A 20,734-nucleotide genomic window follows, 5' to 3' on the forward strand; every position below is an offset into this window, starting at 1 on the left:
ATCCGGGTCCCTGACGCTGTGAGGCAGCAGTGCTAAAACTGGTGCCATATCTTTGCTTAATCTAATACATTCCTTGAATTAGTAATGGCTGGAACACTTCTGCTGCTGTTTCTCAAATGAAAGGAATCTATTTTTGTTGGAAACGCCACACATTTACACATCACCATGTCTAAAACAGCTTGTTTTGTGATTGACACTGGAACATGCTTCTCCAGGAAATTACTTGAATACATTCTGTGAACTAATCTTTTCAACTTCTGACAATCCGAGTGATTTATACAGTAAATGGAAGAACCCATAGGAACATTGACCTACACAGGGATCTGTGTGTACAAGTCTACAGATCCCTAAAATGGTAACACAGGTGGATGAGGTGGTGAAGAAGGCAGACAGCATTGACTGGGGCATCGAGTATAAAAGTTAGCAAGTTATGTTACAGTTGTATGAAACTTTAGTTGGCCACATGTGAATATTGCTTGCTGTTCTGCTCACCTCACTACCAGAAGGATGGGGATGCTTTGGAGAGGGTGTAAAGAAGGTTTACCAGAACATTGCCTGGCCAAGGAGGGTTGTTATGAGGAGAGATTGTATAAACACGGATTGTTTTCAGTACAAAAAGGGAGGCTGAGGGGTGACCTGATGGAGGTTACACAATTATGAGAGGCATCGACATGGTGGATCGTCAGAGACTTTTCCCCAGTGTGGAATGGTCAACTACAAGAGGGCACAGGATGATGGTGAGAGGGGCAAAGTTTAGGCGAGATGTGTAGGGAAGGTTTTCACAGAGAGTGGTGGGGTGTGGAATGCACTGCCAATGGAGGTGGTGGAAGCAGACATGTTACCAATGTTCAACACACATCTTACAGTTTCCTCGAACAGTGTGTGTTGGAGCCGACGACGGAGCGAGCTGTCTTGGATCTGGTGTTATGTAATGAGGCGGGTAGAATTAGGGACCTTGTGGTGAAGGATCCTCTTGGGGAGAGTGATCATTGTATGGTGGAGTTTCTGGTGCAGATGGAGGAGGAGAAAGTGGGTTCCCGGACACGCGTCCTTTGTTTGAACAGAGGGGAGTACGGTAGGATGAGAGAAGAATTGGCGAATGTTGACTGGGGGAGCGAGTTGGAGGGAGGGTCTGCTGAGGAGCAGTGGAGGATCTTTAAGGAGATCTTTCTTGGTGCTCAGCAGAAATTTATTCCGATGGTCAAAAAGGACTGTAGGAGGAGAGATAATAAGCCGTGGATAACGAAGGAGGTGAAGGAAAGTGTTAAATTAAAAGCGGAGGAATTTAGAGTAGCTAAGAGTAGTGGGCGAGAAGAGGATTGGGAGAGGTTTAAATGTCAACAAAAATTGACAAAGAAGTTGATAAAGAAGGGTAGGAGAAACTATGAAGCTGGGCTAGCGCTTAATATAAAAAAGGATAGCAAGAGTTTTTATAAATATATAAAAAGGAAGAGGCTGGCTAGGGTGAATGTTGGACCGTTAGAGGATGAGAGGGGGGACTTAGTGGTAGGGGATGGGGATATGGCTAAGGTCTTGAATAACTTTTTTGTTTCTGTCTTCACGGAGGAGGACGTGAATAATTTGCCGGGTGTTAGCGATGGAAAGGTGGTAGGACTGGAGGGTCTTAATGACATTACTGTTACTAGAGAGGCGGTGCTCGACAGACTGGAGGGGCTGATTGTGGACAAGTCCCCAGAACCGGATGGAATGCATCCGAGGGTTCTGAAAGAAATGGCGGAGGAGATAGTGGATGCCTTGGTGGTTATTTTCCAAATGTCGCTGGATTCCGGGGAAGTGCCGGAAGATTGGCAAATGTGAGGTTGTCCACTTTGGTCGGAATAATGGTAGGAAAGACTCTTACTTACGTGGCGAAAAACTGCAGCAGGCGACGGTGCAGAGGGACCTCGGGGTCCTTGTGCATGAGTCGCAAAAACCCAGCCTGCAGGTGCAGCAGGTGGTCAGGAAGGCGAATGGGATGCTGGCCTTCATAGCGAGGGGGATAGAATATAAAAGTAGGGAGGTCTTGCTGCAGCTGTATAGGGCATTGGTGAGGCCCCAGCTGGAGTACTGTGTGCAGTTTTGGGCGCCGTACTTACGCAAGGATATTTTGGCCTTGGAGGGAGTGCAGAGGAGGTTTACTAGGCTGATACCGGAGTTGAGGGGGTTGAGCTATGAGGAGAGGCTGAATAAACTACGCTTGTACTCGTTAGAGTTTAGAAGAATGAGGGGAGATCTCATTGAGACGTATAAGATGATGAATGGGATGGATAGGATAGAGGTGGAGAGATTCTTCCCGCTCAGAAAGGACAGTAGGATTAGGGGGCACAGCCTCAAGATAAAGGGGGGGTGGTTTAGAACGGAGTTGAGGAGGAACTTCTTCACTCAAAGGGTGGTGAATCTCTGGAATTCTCTGCCCGTTGAAGTGGTGGAGGCTGCCTCGCTAAATATATTTAAGACGCGGGTTGATGGGTTTTTGATAAGAGAGGGGATTAAGGGTTATGGGGAGAGGGCGGGAATGTGGAACTGAGCCACGACAGATCAGCCATGATCTTATTGAATGGTGGGGCAGGCTCAAAGGGCTAGATGGCCTACTCCTGCTCCTATTTCTTATGATCTTATGGACACAGGAACAGGAGACAGAGGAATAGAAACCACGTATGGGCAGTAAGGACTGGGTCTGAATAAGGATTAGGAGTCAGGCTTGGTGGGCCGAAGGGCCTGTTACTGTGTTGTGTGGCTCTTTGTTCTTCTTCATGGATGAAGATTAAAATCGCCGTGATTATTGCAGTTTGTTTTTACAAGACCCCATTATTTTTCCTGTGTATTGTGTCGGAGATTCTGAATATTGTTCGGGGTCTATAAATGATTCCCACAAGTGACCTTTTAACTTTGTTAATTCTTATCTCTACCCAAACTGATTCTGTATCTTGATCATTGGAACTAAGTTCACCTCTCGCTGCTGTACTGTCATCTGTTACTAACAGCGAGACTCCACCACCATGTCCTGTCCTCCATTTACTGTCATCTATTCACTCTCCCCCCTTTCACAAATCAATGGGTGCTGTGTCCGGGGAGAGCTGTACACATCTGAGGAGGAGGAGAGAACCTCAGAGGGTGAACCATAACGTTATTCCCCCACACCCTCAACATAAGGATCTGTGGGACTGACATCCCATTGCTCAGGGATCAGAGAGAGAAGCAACAGGAGTCAGAGGAAAAGCAATTTTCCTTATTCATAACTGACACCAATAGTAATGGGCAGTGTTTTTATACAAATACCAGTGGTGAAATTATATTGTTGAATATTCAGTTATTATAAACACAATCTCACACAGTCTGCTACTTACCCCAGTGTCTGTATTTTACAGTCCGGATTCCTCAGAGCCACAGACAGCCGTTTCACTCCTGAATCTCCCAGTTTATTGTTACCCAGATTCAGATATGTCAGTGAGCGGTTTGTACTGAGAGCAGAGACCAGGTCCTCGGCACAAGAATCTGTGAGATCATTATCCCAGAGACTGGAGATCAGAGAGAGAAAAATAACAGGAATCAGGGTAAATCCACAGTGTTTTTAAGAATAAGATCATTAACAATAATAATGTACAGTGCGGGACATTCAAGAAACACAACTTCAGTTCATACAGAAGGCAAAATTATATTAATGCTGTAAATCTGAAATATGAATAAATATGTTGGAAACTCTCATCAGGTCAGGCAATATCTGTGAAGAGAGAAACAGATTTAGTTTCAGTTTAATTAGTTAAAATTAGAACTTGGAAGTAGCAGTGAATTAAATTGTTTGAAGTGACAGGGAGCTGAGGATGGGCGGGTGACAAGGAAAGAACAAAATGGAAGTGTCGGAGTGATTAAATGATAAAAAGGATGATGGAGAAAGGGATGAGCTCAGGATTCCCATGTCCTTACCCTGAGTCACAGGGAGGGACATGGGATGGTCAGTGACTCAGGAATGGAGTGTGTGGTGGGGTTGAAGATGATGAGAGAGAAACCTTTTTCACACTGCCAGTGGTTCGGGTCTGGAATTACAGCCGGGAAGTGTGGTGGAGGGAGGCTGTATCGAAACAGTCAGAAAGGAATTAGATGATTATTTGAATATAAACAATGAGCGAGGATACGAGAAAAAGGCTGGAGAATGACACACATTCCTAATGCTAATTTGGTGAGCTAGTACAGACTCAATGGGCCAAATGGCCTCATTGTGAACCGTAACAATTCTGTGAAGATAATGGTTGGAAACGTATCGATATTTCAGCTGGGAGTTGGTGATGTTGCCGTGTGGACAGTGTTAGTAGCCATAGTCCCCAATGAAATATTAATATTTCTCTCCAATAGAGAGAGAGACAATTTGTTACATGGAGCTTCAGGGTGACAGGTCTCCTCCTCCACTCCTGAGGGAACAGAACCTCCCTCCAAACCGATATATATATATATATATAGCCGAAGGGCCTGTTCTGCGCTGTAATGTTCTATGTTCTATGTTCTATGTTCTAATTGGGTTTAATCTGCCTTCTGCCTTTGTTCATTAACCAGGGCTCCCTCACTGCTCCCTTCAGAGCCTTTAAAAGTGCTGCTGGCTGCCTTTAAATCTGGTGCCAGCTTTGCCTGAATGGGATCTTCCCCTGCAGCCAGTGGTTAAGCTCTGGAACGACCAGAGCCCCGGAATAGATCACCAAACTTAAAAGAATGGGTCAAAGTACAGTAGGTGCAGTAGATGTTCATCTGTGATGAAAGAGTGTGAGAGTGTGTAAGAGGTCTGAACTGAACATATACGGACAAGGAGGCATTTGTCTTTACAGACCCAGCCTTAGACCGGTAAGAGGAGTAGCCCCCCCCCACGTGAAGATCAGGATGTTGAAATGGGTGTGGAGAAAGATGCCTGGGGTGTGATGTTCAGATGTGAGTAAGAACGAACCTGAGTGGACAGTGTTAGTATCCACAGTCCTCAATGAAATATTTGTATTTCTCTCCAATAGAGAGAGAGACAATTTGTTCCATGGAGCTTCAGGGATAAAACTTAGTAAACGTGGGGCACTGGGAGGAGATGGGACTCCATGAATCCCACAGCCGGTACGAGGACCAAACCCTCAACATTAGCATCATTCCACATCACACTCCAGACACCAAACCAACTGAACTAACCAACTCCACACAGAACCAGAACGGACACATTAATATCTGACAGGTTAGGGGAATCCGTCCACTCAGGCAGCACAGGCAGAGTCACAGAATTGTTACAGAGCAGAAGGAGGCCATTCGGCCCATTGTGTCTGTACTGACTCTCCGAATGAGCAACTCACTAAGTGTCATTCCCTCACCTTCCCCCAAAACCCTGTGTATTCCAGAGTTTAACCACTGGCTGCAGGGGAAGATCCCATTCAGGCAAAGCTGGCACCAGATTTAAAGGCAGCCAGCAGCACTTTTAAAGGCTCTGAAGGGAGCAGTGAGGGAGCCCTGGTTAATGAACAAAGGACTGAAATGGCAGAAGGCAGATTAAACCCAATTCACTGACACTACCCTGGAAATTCTCAAGGCTATATCGGTTTGGAGGGAGGTTCTGTTCCCTCAGGACTGGAGGAGGAGACCTGTCACATCAACCCAAGCAAGTCTGGATAGAAACTGCCGAGGGCCAGAGCAGGCAGCACGTGGCGGCAGTGAGGCAAAAGGATCAATAACCTGATATGTTCTGACAAGGTGAGCGTTAAACTTACAGGCTGATATGTGAATAAGGATGGAAGAGAAATTGTGGAAAGAACATCTCCACCCAGACACTGGCAATGTCCAAACAGCAGCATCAATCTTCAGGAACATGTCAGCCTCTCTGTGAAGGGTTCCGGTCAGTCAGAGATGACTGCTGCACTGCCCACACTGAGTGACCATCCTGGTGGGCCCATGATGGGCAGTCTGGCAGCACCATAGGCTTGTGTGTGTCTTTGATGGGTGAGTAACAATGGAAATTTATGTGCTTGTAGAAGAGGGCACAGAGCATCAGAGAAGGAGCCAAGAGTGAGAGTGTCTGGATTGTGTTATCCTTATGTCAATGGAAGATGAAGTGCTGGAGCTGGGAGACCTGGAGACTGGGTGGGCAATCACTGATGGTGAGATGGGTTGTGGATCCAGAGAGAGTGAGTGAGTGATGGGCACAGGAGAGACTCTGCTGCTGAGTCCAAAACCTGGTGTTTGTGTGTTCACCATTGGTCAGATGGAGCTCTGGGTTAGGAACAGTCTCCAGGACATGTTGGAATGTGCATTACCCTCTAACAATCTTCACTCTCTCAGATCAACAGCTGTGGTGAGTGGGAGACAAGTGTCTACCTTGGAAGAGGAGGGGTCCTCAGAGGGTGTTCTGTTACATTATTCCCCATAACATCCGCCAGAGCAGATACTGTCTCACACGAGTAGCAAAGGGGTTACAATCTGGCAGCACAGGACAGCACACACAAACCCGAGCAGCTGATGGGGGCAGCAATAGCTGAGTTCACTCACACTCTTGAGGGGAGAGAGCAGAGCCAGCTTGTGGAAGGTGAAATGTGACTGGAGTCTTTAACAATACAGCAGATACTGGAGCTGCAGTGTAAGGTATTTTAACATCCGGTGGAGTTTCCAAAGGCTGTGTGTATCCATACACAAAGGATGGAGGAGTCAATCCAGACCAGCAGTGTTACCATGTCTCAGGTATGAACACAAATAACATCCTCCACAGAGAGATTGGTGACCTTCATGGAGAGTCACATCCAGCCTCTCACCCACAGGAAATACACATGAGCTGCATGTTCTCACCACCTCCAGGAGCTCTGTGGGACACGGGCTGTGGGAGGGATGGGAAAATGATCCTGGAGTCACTGTCAGGACTTCCCAGCTGAACAGGGAGGGTCCAGTTTGTCCTGAATGGATAGAGGAGCGGCTGCCTGCAGCATTTGGGAGCTCCTCTCAGGATGCCCCTGGTGTGGGCAGTGGGTCCTCTTCTGCTCCGACTGTAACACAAACACCTCATGAAGCTATGATGACAGGGACAATTCCAATATCTGTGCAGAGGATTCACATTCAGCTGGATCCTTCCAGGACTCAGGAAATCTGAGGACAAAGGCCACTGTCATCGAAATTCCCAGAGGAGGGGGTAAAGATCCTGCCTGTAGCTCAGGGGAAAGTGCAGGGATGGGGGTGATTGTCATGGTGGGGTTGCTGCCTTGGGTTTCACAGGGTTATACTTTGTTGTTACCGGTCACTTTGTTATGTTTGTATTTTCAGTAAATTCAGAGATGGAACACCACTAAATAAATCCTTCACCATATTACTGGGTCTTTAACAGTTCACTGGGAATGTGAGATGGGAAATACAGCACTGAATGAGCTCAATGTCTTTGTTTCATGTAGTGACGGCTCCAGGGAAATTATAAAACATTCACAGAAACAGTAACAGTGCTGGAGATGGTGGAAGATTTATTACACTGAATGGCTGTGAGAATTAAGGTCCATGGAAAACATGTCTGTATTACTGAATCTCCATCCTCCCTGACACAGATCCCATGTCCCTGGCCTGTGGTCCATGGGGTTCCTCATCATGAAGCATCTGGTCAACATTGTATTGCATCACACTTTGTTCAAAGCTTCTCCACTCTAACTCCAGGTTGTAGAGAACACAGCACAACACCAGGACATTGAGACCCTCGCTGGGTATATTGAATAGTTCCATCAGATCTATCTTTAGAAACCCTCCGGCCTGCTCAATGGTCACCCCAGTTGCCCTGTTGCAGCTGTTGTGTTTCTCCTCTGTAACTGAGTTTGGGTTACACACAGGCACAATTACTCAATCCTTCAGTGGGTAGAGCTGGTCTTCATTTTTTCATGGGATGATGGTGTTACAGGGAATACCAACACTTGTAGCCCATTCCCAATTGCCCTTGAGAAGGGGGTGGTGAGCCATCTTCCTAAATTCTGCAGCCGCCTGGTACAATGCCATTCGGAAAGGACATCCAGGATTATGATGCCACAGTAGTGATGGTAATGCAATACTTTCCAAGTCAGCATGGTGTGTGGCTTGGAAAGGAATCTGAAGCTGGTTGATGTTCCATTCTTCTGATATCCTTGTCCATCTCGGTGATAATTAGTACACATTTAGAACATGCTGTCTCAGGAAATGTGGTGAGTTGCTACAATCCACCTTGTACGTGGTACACACTGCTGGCACTGTGTGTCAGTGATGGAGAGAGTTAATGTTTAATTTGGTGGATGGCCTGCTGGTCCATTCAGCTCCTCTGACACGGATGAGCTTCTTGAATATTTCTGAAGCTGCACTCATTCCAGTAAGACGAGCGGATTCCATCACACTGCTGACTTGTGCCTTGTTGATGGAGAACAAGCATTTGCGAGACAGGAGGTGAGTTCCTCATCTCTGAATTCCCAGACTGTGATCTACCCTTGGAGCCACAGTGTTTACAGTTCAGTGTCTGTTCAATGGTCCCAGTGCAGCCCCCACCACCCAGATGTTGGTGGTCAAGGATTCTGTGATGGTGCTGTCATTCAATGTAAAGGGAATGTGGTTAGATTGCCTTGTGTTTGAGATGGTCCTCTCCTGGCACACAACATACTGAAGCCAAACTTGCGATTTATCAGGTTAAGCCTGAATGGTCTTCAGCCCCCGAGCTCCGATGAAAAGTCCAGACTCGAAGGGTTCGCTGTTCTCTCTCCACAGAAGCTGTCAGGATGCTGGGATTTTCCAGCGTTTTCTGTTTTGTTCAGGTCTTGCTGTTTATGGACATGGACTGCTTCAGTATCTGAGGAATTGTGAACAGTACTGAACATTGTACAATCATTAGTGAGCATCCTCACTCTGACCTTATAATGGAAGGAAGGACATTGATAAAGCAATTGAAGGTGGTTGGGCTTCAGACATCACCCTGAGGAACTCCTGCAGTGATGATCATGAGGCATTGGAAGGATTCCACATTTTCTGATGATCAAGAGCAGACTGATGGATTAGTAATTCACCAGATTGGATTTGTCCTGTTTTTTTCCCCATTGTCCGGTAGATCCAGTGTTGTAGCTGTACTGGAACAGCTTGGCTCGGGGAATGGCTAGTTATGGAGCACAATTCTTCAGTACCATTGCTGGGGTACTGCCAGGCTGACAGATTTTACAGTACACAGTGCCTTCAGTCATTTCTTTACCTCACATACAGTGAATCAAATTGATATCTGTAACGCTGGGGACCTCAGAAGGAGGCTGAGATTAATCATTCTACTCAGCACTTCTGGCTGAAGGTGGCTGCTAATGTTTCAGCCTCGTTGTTTGTACTGATGGTCTGGGTTCCCTCATCAGTAACGATGGGATTCTTGTGGCTTGTTTCTGGAATCATAGAATTCCCAGAATGCAGGAGGCCATTGGGCCCATCGAGTCTGCACCAATTTTTAAGAAGTATCTTACCCAGGGCCTGTCTCTGAAACTCCACATATATGGCCCACTGATCCCCCTAACCTACACACCCTGAGAATGCTAGGGACAACTTAGCACAGCCAATCAACCGAACCTGCACATCTTTGGACTGTGGAAGGAAACCGGAGCACCCGGAGGAAACCCACACAGACACGGGGAGAATGTGCCAACTCCACACAGACAGTCACCCAAAGTCGGAATTGAACCCTGCTCCCTGGCACTGTGAGGCAGCAGTGCTGACCACTGTGCCACCGTGTCACCTAATGTAACCGGCATATCCAACATTTGTTCCATGTCTAACACTATTTATGAGTGGATATGGCAGGACTGCAGATCTCTGATCTGATCCAGAGCTCGGTTTATCATATGCTGCTTCCTCTCTCTGGGCTGCAAGTGGCCGTGTGCTGGAGCTTCGCCAGGTTCACATCTCATTTTTAGATACACCCAAGTCTAATTTGTTAATATATGTAAAGACAATTAGCCACAGTAACACTGTACTGATTGCTGGGAAAAGCCACTGTAAGCTTCCTCTAACTGAAAGAGTACAGTTCACCCACTCCAGTCTGTCTCACAGATAACTTCATATCCATGCTGCCACTGTCTGTTTTATTTCATGGTCTTTAATTTTACTGCCAAGCTGGTTATGTGTCTATTAACAGTGGACAGTGTTTCTAACACGAATATTGATAGCTATGGGACTTGTAGTATCATTATTTGTGTTATTAAAAACACTGCCGATTATTAATAGGGATATAATTCTGACTATTCTGTTCTGTGATTATTACCATTGACAGCTGAGCTGAGTCTTCAGCTCATTAATTCACGAGTTCATAAGATACAGGAACAGAATTAGGCCATTCAGCCCATCGGGCCTGCTCCGCCATTCGATCATGGCTGATATGCTCCTCATCCCCATTTTCCTGCCATCTCCCCATAACCCTTCAACCCATTACCGATTAAAAATCTGTCTAAATCCTTTGTAAATTTACCCACCGCACTTTGGGGTAGTGAATTCCACAGATTCAGAACCCTTTGGGAGAAGTAGTTTCTCCTCAACTCTGTTTGAAATTTGCTGCTCCTTATCCTAAGATGAGGATTTCTCATCCTAGAATGTCCCACCAGCGGAAGCTACTTTATCCATACCTTTTATCATCTTCTATATTTCAATCTGATCTCTCCTCATTCTTCTAAATCCCAGAGAGTCTGAGCCTAAACTGTTCGATCTCTCTTCATACGACAAACCCCTCACCTCTGGAATCAATCTAATGAACCTCCTCTGAACTGCCTCCAATTCCACTACATCTTTCCTCAAATAAGGGAACCAAAACTGTGCACAATATTCCAGGTGGGCCCTCACCTTGTATCGCTGCAACAATACTTTCTTACTTTAATATTTTATTCCTTTCATTCACATTCACTTCCTTTATTATCTGCTGTAGCTATATGCTAGTTTACTGGGACTCATGAACGAGGACATCCACATTCCTCTGCACCGGAGGACCTTGAAGTCTCTCCCCATTTGGATAATAAGTCACTCTGCTATTTCTCCAACTGAAATGCACGACCTCACACTTATCCACGTTAAAGTCCATCTGCCTGATTTTGGTCCACTCTCCTCACCTATCTATATCCATTCTTATTTCCTCATTGCAACTTACTGTCCCACCTCCTGGGGTATAAGAATGATGAAACAAATTGCTATCACTGGTTTGTCTACTGGTGAAAACCACCTGTTTACCTCTCAAAGTATGTTTTTGTTCAATTGTTCATGGATAGGGGTGTCACTGGCAAGACCAGCGCGTGTTACCCACTGCTACAGGCCCCTCGGGGATGTGAGGGTAATTAGTGATGGGCAATGAATGCCGGTCTAACCAGCAATGTCCACACCCTGCACCCACATTTACTGCAGATTGGCTCAAAAACCCATCAGCAGCAAACATGGGAAAGAAACGGCCTGTGATTGGAGGAGCAGCTCCATACAGATTCTTCCATTCAAACTGAACTGTGTGACTGAGATTCTGGAAACTCGCTCCGGGGGCCGCACTGAGGGGCTTCGAGGGTCACATTCACCCCTTGGTCCACACGTTGGACAGCCCTGGGCTCGAGCATGTGTTTGATGAGTGAGGAACAATTTATGTGTTTGGAAAGAGAGCAAACATCATCAGGGAATGAGTGAAGAAGAGTGGAGACATCCAGGTCTTACCATCCTTACACCAATGGAAGATGAAGTGCTGGATCAGGAAGGCCTGGGGACAGAGTGGGTCATTACTGCTGGTGAGATGGGTTGAGTGGGTGGCCTAATGAATGGGCACAGGAGAGTGTCTGGTGAGGACAAAACATAGAGCTTGTGTATCCATCACTGGTCACAGAGAGCAGTCTGAAGGACGTATTGGGGTCAGAACAAAATAACTAGGAGCAGCAGAAGGCCATTCAGCCCCTCGAGCAGACTCCATCACAGCTGTTCTAATTGTAGTCACAACTTTTTCCCGTCGCTCCCTGTAACCCCTATTCACTCCTCAATCCAAAATCATTCCTAACTCAGCCTTGAATATATTCAATGACTCTGCCTCCACTAGTCTCCAGGGAAGAGAATTCCACTGACCAGCAACCATCTAAAAAATAAATTCTCCTCATCTCAGTTTTAAGGGACTGACAATTACATTTTAAAGACTGTCCCCTTGTCCTGGACGAGAAGAAACAGCCTCTCAGCAACTCCTCTGTCTCATCCCCTCAATACGATCACCTTTTAATCTTCTGAACTTTCACAGATTTTGCTCCAATCTGCTCAAATTTTCCTCATAAAATAAACCTCTCCATCCCAGGAATCAGCCGTGTGAACTTTCTCTGAACTGGTTCTAATACAATTCTATCCTTTTTTACGTAAGTAGCTCAACACTATACACATTACTCCAGTTGTGTTCTAATGAAGGACGTGTAATACTGCAGCAAAACCTTCTTACTCTTACCTTCCATTCCTATTGCAATAAGAACATTAAGAAACAGGAGCAGGAATCATCCATTCTGTCCTTCAAATCCACTTCATCATTCAATGTGACCATGGCTGATCCTCTGCTTCAACACCATTTCCAACATTATCCCTGCATTCCTTGATTCACCAGCATTCTAATGGGAAACAAATACCCCTCATCTCAGCCTAAATAACTGCCCCTTATTCTCAGACTGTGTCCCAGGTTTCAGACCCTCCAGCAAGGGGAAACATCCTTTCTGAATCTGGCCCACTAAACTCCGTAAAATAGTGTCGGTTTGAATACGTTCAGCTATCATTCTTCTAAAGGCCTGAGAATAAAGTGTTTTTGTTCCTCAGAGGACAACCCATCTGTCCCTGGACCTATTTTAATGAACCTTCTTTACATGCCAAGTACATCTTTGCTTCAGTCAGGAGACCAAAACTGTCCACAATACTCCAGGTTGGTTTCAGCAAGGCTGCATATAATTACAGGAAGACATCTTTTTCCTCAACTCAAATCCTCTTAGAATAATGTCTAACATACCATTTGTTATCTTAACTGCTCTCATCTTCGCTTTCAGTGCCTCATGAACAAGGACATCAAAATATATTTGGAGATGTCTTAATGTCTGTTTTTCCTACACAATTAGATAACCTCACATTTTTCCACCTTGTAGTCCAGCTGGCAAACATCTGTCCACTCCCTGAGCCTCTGCACATCCCCTTCAAACATCATTGCATCCTTCTCACAATTCAGATTTCCACATGGTTTTCTATTATTCGCAAATTCGGAAATATTACATTTGATCCCCACATCCATATCATTGATATAGATTCTGATTAGCTGCTGTACTCTACTAGTTCGAGGTTGTCAATCCAAAAACAGGTAATTCTCTCACAGCACCAGGTTAAAGTCCATCAGGTTTATTAGGAAGCAAACGCCACTAACTTGCTACCAAATAAACCTGCTGGACTTTAACCTGCTGTTGTGACACTTCTTACTGTGTTTGTCCCAGTCCAACGCCGGCATCTCCACATCATAACCCAAAAATAACCCATTTATTCCAACTCCTTGTTTCTGTCCACTAACCAGTTCTCAATCCATGCTGGTAAATTGCTCCCAATCCCATATGCTCCAATTTTCTTTAATAACCTCTTGTGAGTGAACCATGCAACTACAGAATCCCTCGTGTAGGAGGTCGTCATTCCACCTATCGAGACACTCTGACGGAGTATCTTACCAAGGTCCGCTCCCCATAACCTCACAAATTTACAAGGGCTAATCCACCTAATCTACACATCTTGGGAAACTAAAGACAATTTTATCATGGTGAATCCATCTCCCATGCATATCTTTGGAGTGTGGGAGGAAACCGGAGCACCCAGAGGAAACACACACTGACATGGGGAGAATGTAGAAACTCCACACAGTCACCCAAGGCTGGAATTGAACCCGGGCCCGTGGCTGTGATACAACAATGCTAACCACTGTGTCACCGTGCCAGCCTTTCATAAATCCATGCTGGCCCTGTCTAATCCTGCCATTAATTTCGAAGTGTTCTGTTCTCACTTTCTTTATTATAGATTATTATAGGATCTTCCATACTCTCACTGTCAGACTAATAGACCTGCAGCTGCCCGGTTTCCTGTAACTCCGCATATGTCGCTAATCCTCCTAACCTACACATCTTGGACACTAATGGGCAATTTAGCACAGCCAATCCACCTAACCTGCACATTTTTTGGACTGTGGGAGGGAACAGGAGCAGCCGGAGGAAACCCACACAGACACGGGGAGAATGTGCAAACTCCACAGACAGTCGTCCAAGACTGGAATGAATCCGGGTCCCTGACGCTGTGAGGCAGCAGTGCTAAAACTGGTGCCATATCTTTGTTTAATCTAATACAATCCTTGAATTAGTAATGGCTGGAACACTTCTGCTGCTGTTTCTCAAATGAAAGGAAACTATTTTTGTTGGAAACGCCACACATTTACACATCACCATGTCTAAAACAGCTTGTTTTGTGATTGGCTCTGGAACGTACTTCTCCAAGAAATTACTTGAATACATTCTGTGAACTAATCTTCTATTCAACTTTTGACAATCCGAGTGATTTATACAGTAAATGGAAGAACCCATAGGAGCATTGACCTACAGAGGGATCTGTGTGTACAAGTCTACAGATCCCTAAAATGGTAACACAGGTGGATGAGGTGGTGAAGAATATATTAATATTTCATTGAGGACTATGGCTACGAACACTGTCCACTCAGGTTCGTTCTTACTCACATCTGAACATCACACCCCAGGCATCTTTCTCCACACCCATTTCAACATCCTGATCTTCACGTGGGGGGGGGCTACTCCTCTTACCGGTCTAAGGCTGGGTCTGTAAAGACAAATGCCTCCTTGTCCGTATATGTTCAGTTCAGACCTCTTACACACTCTCACACTCTTTCATCACAGATGAACATCTACTGCACCTACTGTACTTTGACCCATTCTTTTAAGTTTGGTGATCTATTCCGGGGCTCTGGTCATTCCAGAGTTTAACCACTGGCTGCAGGGGAAGATCCCATTCAGGCAAAGCTGGCACCAGATTTAAAGGCAGCCAGCAGCACTTTTAAAGGCTCTGAAGGGAGCAGTGAGGGAGCCCTGGTTAATGAACAAAGGCAGAAGGCAGATTAAACCCAATTCACTGACACTTCCCTGGAAATTCTCAAGGCTATATCGGTTTGGAGGGAGGTTCTGTTCCCTCAGGACTGGAGGAGGAGACCTGTCACCCTGAAGCTCCATGTAACAAATTGTCTGTCTCTATTGGAGAGAAATATTAATATTTCATTGGGGACTGTGGCTACTAACACTGTCCACACGGCAACATCACCAACTTCCAGCTGAAATATCGATACATTTCCAACCATTATCTTCACAGAATTGTTACGGTTCACAATGAGGCCATTTGGCCCATCGTGTCTGTACTAGCTCACCAAATTAGCATTAGGAATGTGTGTCATTCTCCAGCCTTTTTCTCGTATCCTCGCTCATTGTTTATATTCAAATAATCATCTAATTCCTTTCTGACTGTTTCGATACAGCCTCCCTCCACCACACTTCCCGGCTGTAATTCCAGACCCGAACCACTGGCAGTGTAGTTATATTACAGCTGTATGAAACTTTAATTGGCCACATGTGAATATTGCTTGCTGTTCTGCTCACCTCACTACCAGAAGGATGGGGATGCTTTGGAGAGGCTGTAAAGAAGGTTTACCAGAACATTGCCTGGCCAAGGAGGGTTGTTATGAGGAGAGATTGTATAAACACGGATTGTTTTCAGTACAAAAAGGGAGGCTGAGGGGTGACCTGATGGAGGTTACACAATTATGAGAGGCATCGACATGGTGGACAGTCAGAGACTTTTCTCCAGGGTGGGATGGTCAACTACAAGAGGGCACAGGATGATGGTGAGAGGGGCAAAGTTTAGGGGAGACGTGTGGGGAAAGTTTTCACACAGAGGGTGGGGTGTGGAATGTACTGCCAATGGAGGTGGTGCAAGCAGACATGTTACCAATGTTCAACACACATCTTTATAGACACAGGAACAGGAGACAGAGGAATAGAAACCATGTATGGGCAGTAAGTACTGGGTCTGAATAAGGATTAGGAGTTAGGCTTGGTGGGCCGAAGGGCCTGTTACTGTGTTCTGTGGCTCTTTGTTCTTCTTCATGGATGAAGATTAAAATCACCCGTGAATATTGCAGTTTGTTTTTACAAGACCCCATTATTATTTCCTGTGGATTGTGTCAGAGATTCTGAATATTGTTAGGGGCCTATAAATGATTCCCACAAGTGACCTTTTAACTTTGTTAATTCTTATCTCTACCCAAACTGATTCTGTATCTTGATCATTGGAACTAAGTTCACCTCTCGCTGCTGTACTGTCATCTGTTACTAACAGCGAGACTCCACCACCATGTCCTGTCCTCCATTTACTGTCATCTATTCACTCTCCCCCCTTTCACAAATCAATGGATGCTGTGTCCGGGGAGAGCTGTGCACATCTGAGGAGGAGGAGAGAACCTCAGAGGGTGAACCATAACATTCTTCCCCCACTCCCTCAACATAAGGATCTGTGGGACTGACATCCCATTGCTCAGGGATCAGAGAGAGAAGCAACAGGAGTCAGAGGAAAAACAATTTTCCTTATTCATAACTGACACCAATAGTAATGGGCAGTGTTTTTTATACAAATACCAGTGGTGAAATTATATTGTTGAATATTCAGTTATTATAAACACAATCTCACACAGTCTGCTACTTACTCCAGTTTCTGTATTTTACAGTCCGGATTCCTCAGAGCCACAGACAGCCGTTTCACTCCTGAATCTCCCAGTTTATTGTAACCCAGATTCAGATCTATCAGTGAGCGGTTTGTACTGAGAACAGAGGCCAGGTCCTCGGCACAAGAATCTGTGAGATCATTATCCCAGAGACTGGAGATCAGAGAGAGAAAAATAACAGGAATCAGGGTAAATCCACAGTGTTTTTAAGAATAAGATCATTAACAATAATAATGTACAGTGCGGGACATTCAAGAAACACAACTTCAGTTCATACAGAAGGCAAAATTATATTAATGCTGTAAATCTGAAATATGAATAAATATGTTGGAAACTCTCATCAGGTCAGGCAATATCTGTGAAGAGAGAAACAGATTTAGTTTCAGTTCAATCAGCTAAAATTAGAACTTGGAAGTAGCAGTGAATTAAATTGTTTGAAGTGACAGGGAGCTGGGGATGGTCGGGTGACAAGGAAAGAATAAAATGGAAGTGTCGGAGTGATTAAATGATAAAAAGGATGATGGTGAAAGGGAAGAGCTCAGGATTCCCATGTCCTTACCCTGAGTCACAGGGAGGGACATGGGATGGTCAGTGGCTCAGGAATGGAGTGTGTAGTGGGGTTGAAGATGATGAGAGAGAAACCTTTTTCACACTGCCAGTGGTTCGGGTCTGGAATTACAGCCGGGAAGTGTGGTGGAGGGAGGCTGTATCGAAACAGTCAGAAAGGAATTAGATGATTATTTGAATATAAACAATGAGCGAGGATACGAAAAAAAGGCTGGAGAATGACACACATTCCTAAAGCTAATTTGGTGAGCTAGTACAGACACGATGGGCCAAATGGCCTCATTGTGAACCGTAACAATTCTGTGAAGATAATGGTTGGAAATGTATCGATATTTCAGCTGGAAGTTGGTGATGTTGCCGTGTGGACAGTGTTAGTAGCCATAGTCCCCAATGAAATATTAATATTTCTCTCCAATAGAGAGAGAGACAATTAGTTAAATGTAGCTTCAGGGTGACAGGTCTCCTCCTCCACTCCTGAGGGAACAGAACCTCCCTCCAAACCGATATAGCCTTGAGAATTTCCAGGGTAGTGTCAGTGAATTGGGTTTAATCTGCCTTCTGCCTTTGTTCATTAACCAGGGCTCCCTCACTGCTCCCTTCAGAGCCTTTAAAAGTGCTGCTGGCTGCCTTTAAATCTGGTGCCAGCTTTGCCTGAATGGGATCTTCCCCTGCAGCCAGTGGTTAAGCTCTGGAATGACCAGAGCCCCGGAATAGATCACCAAACTTAAAAGAATGGGTCAAAGTACAGTAGGTGCAGTAGATGTTCATCTGTGATGAAAGAGTGTGAGAGTGTGTAAGAGGTCTGAACTGAACATCTATGGACAAGGAGGCATTTGTCTTTACAGACCCAGCCTTAGACCGGTAAGAGGAGTAGCCCCCCCCCCCCACGTGAAGATCAGGATGTTGAAATGGGTGTGGAGAAAGATGCCTGGGGTGTGATGTTCAGATGTGAGTAAGAACGAACCTGAGTGGACAGTGTTAGTATCCACAGTCCTCAATGAAATATCTGTATTTCTCTCCAATAGAGAGAGAGACAATTTGTTACATGGAGCTTCAGGGACAAAACTTAGTAAACGTGGGGCACTGGGAGGAGATGGGACTCCATGAACCCCAAAGCCGGTATGAGGACCAAACCCTCAACATTAGCATCATTCCACATCACACTCCAGACACCAAACCAACTGAACTAACCAACTCCACACAGAACCAGAACGGACACATTAATATCTGACAGGTTAGGGGAATCCGTCCACTCAGGCAGCACAGGCAGAATCACAGAATTGTTACAGAGCAGAAGGAGGCCATTCGGCCCATTGTGTCTGTACTGACTCTCCGAATGAGCAACTCACTAAGTGTCATTCCCCCACCTTCCCCCAAAACCCTGTGTATTCCAGAGTTTAACCACTGGCTGCAGGGGAAGATCCCATTCAGGCAAAGCTGGTACCAGATTTAAAGGCAGCCAGCAGCACTTTTAAAGGCTCTGAAGGGAGCAGTGAGGGAGCCCTGGTTAATGAACAAAGGGCTGAAATGGCAGAAGGCAGATTAAACCCAATTCACTGACACTTCCCTGGAAATTCTCAAGGCTATATCGGTTTGGAGGGAGGTTCTGTTCCCTCAGGACTGGAGGAGGAGACCTGTCACATCAACCCAAGCAAGTCTGGATAGAAACTGCCGAGGGCCAGAGCAGGCAGCACGTGGCTGCAGTAAGGCAAAAGGATCAATAACCTGATATGTTCTGACAAGGTGAGCGTTAAACTTACAGGCTGATATGTGAATAAGGATGGAAGAGAAATTGTGGAAAGAACATCTCCACCCAGACACTGGCAATGTCCAAACAGCAGCATCAATCTTCAGGAACATGTCAACCTCTCTGTGAAGGGTTCCGGTCAGTCAGAGATGACTGCTGCACTGCCCACACTGAGTGACCATCCTGGTGGGCCCATGATGGGCAGTCTGGCAGCACCATAGGCTTGTGTGTGTCTTTGATGGGTGAGTAACAATGGAAATTTATGTGCTTGTAGAAGAGGGCACAGAGAGTCAGAGAAGGAGCCAAGAGTGAGAGTGTCTGGATTGTGTCATCCTTATGCCAATGGAAGATGAAGTGCTGGAGCTGGGAGACCTGGAGGCTGGGTGGGCAATCACTGATGGTGAGATGGGTTGTGGATCCAGAGAGAGTGAGTGAGTGAGTGATGGGCACAGGAGAGGCTCTGCTGCTGAGTCCAAAACCTGGTGCTTGTGTGTTCACCATTGGTCAGATGGAGCTCTGGGTTAGGGACAGTCTCCAGGACATGTTGGAATGTGCATTACCCTCTAACAATCTTCACTCTCTCACAAATCAACAGCTGTGGTGAGCGGGAGACAAGCGGCTACCTTGGAAGAGGAGGGGTCCTCAGAGGGTGTTCTGTTACATTATTCCCCATAACATCCGCCAGAGCAGATACTGTCTCACACGAGTAGCAAAGGGGTTACAATCTGGCAGCACAGGACAGCACACACAAACCCGAGCAGCTGATGGGGGCAGCAATAGCTGAGTTCACTCACACTCTTGAGGGGAGAGGGCAGAGCCAGTTTGTGGAAGGTGAAATGTGACTGGAGTCTTTAACAATACAGCAGATACTGGAGCTGCAGTGTAAGGTATTTTAACATCCGGTGGAGTTTCCAAAGGCTGTGTGTATCCATACACAAAGGATGGAGGAGTCAATCCAGACCAGCAGTGTTACCATATCTCAGGTATGAACACAAATAACATCCTCCACAGAGAGATTGGTGACCTTCATGGAGAGTCACATCCAGCCTCTCACCCACAGCAAATACACATGAGCTGCATGTTCTCACCACCTCCAGGAGCTCTGTGGGACACGGGCTGTGGGAGGGATGGGAAAATGATCCTGGAGTCACTGTCAGGACTTCCCAGCTGAACAGGGAGGGTCCAGTTTGTCCTGAATGGATAGAGGAGCGGCTGCCTGCAGCATTTGGGAGCTCCTCTCAGGATGCCCCTGGTGTGGGCAGTGGGTCCTCTTCTGCTCCGACTGTAACACAAACACCTCATGAAGCTATGATGACAGGGACAATTCCAATATCTGTGCAGAGGATTCACATTCAGCTGGATCCTTCCAGGACTCAGGAAATCTGAGGACAAAGGCCACTGTCATCGAAATTCCCAGAGGAGGGGGTAAAGATCCTGCCTGTAGCTCAGGGGAAAGTGCAGGGATGGGGGTGATTGTCATGGTGGGGTTGCTGCCTTGGGTTTCACAGGGTTATACTTTGTTGTTACCGGTCACTTTGTTATGTTTGTATTTTCAGTAAATTCAGAGATGGAACACCACTAAATAAATCCTTCACCATATTACTGGGTCTTTAACAGTTCACTGGGAATGTGAGATGGGAAATACAGCACTGAATGAGCTCAATGTC

General features: G+C 45.9%; 1 protein-coding gene across 1 annotated transcript in view; it reads right to left on the reverse strand.

Moving 5' to 3' along the window:
* Positions 1-20,734, reverse strand: part of LOC145338784 (NACHT, LRR and PYD domains-containing protein 3-like) — a 72,078-nt gene that overhangs the window by 14,893 nt on the left and 36,451 nt on the right. The window contains exons 7-8 of the mRNA XM_080183177.1: positions 16,736-16,906; positions 3,356-3,518 (exon numbers count right to left, since the gene is read on the reverse strand). Coding sequence (XP_080039303.1) covers positions 3,356-3,518; positions 16,736-16,906 — 334 coding nt within the window. The remainder of the gene's footprint in view (positions 1-3,355; positions 3,519-16,735; positions 16,907-20,734) is intronic.

Source organism: Carcharhinus amblyrhynchos, unplaced genomic scaffold (assembly GCF_965287045.1).
Source record: "Carcharhinus amblyrhynchos unplaced genomic scaffold, sCarAmb.v2.hapA chromosome_172, whole genome shotgun sequence".
Lineage (NCBI taxonomy): Eukaryota > Metazoa > Chordata > Chondrichthyes > Carcharhiniformes > Carcharhinidae > Carcharhinus > Carcharhinus amblyrhynchos.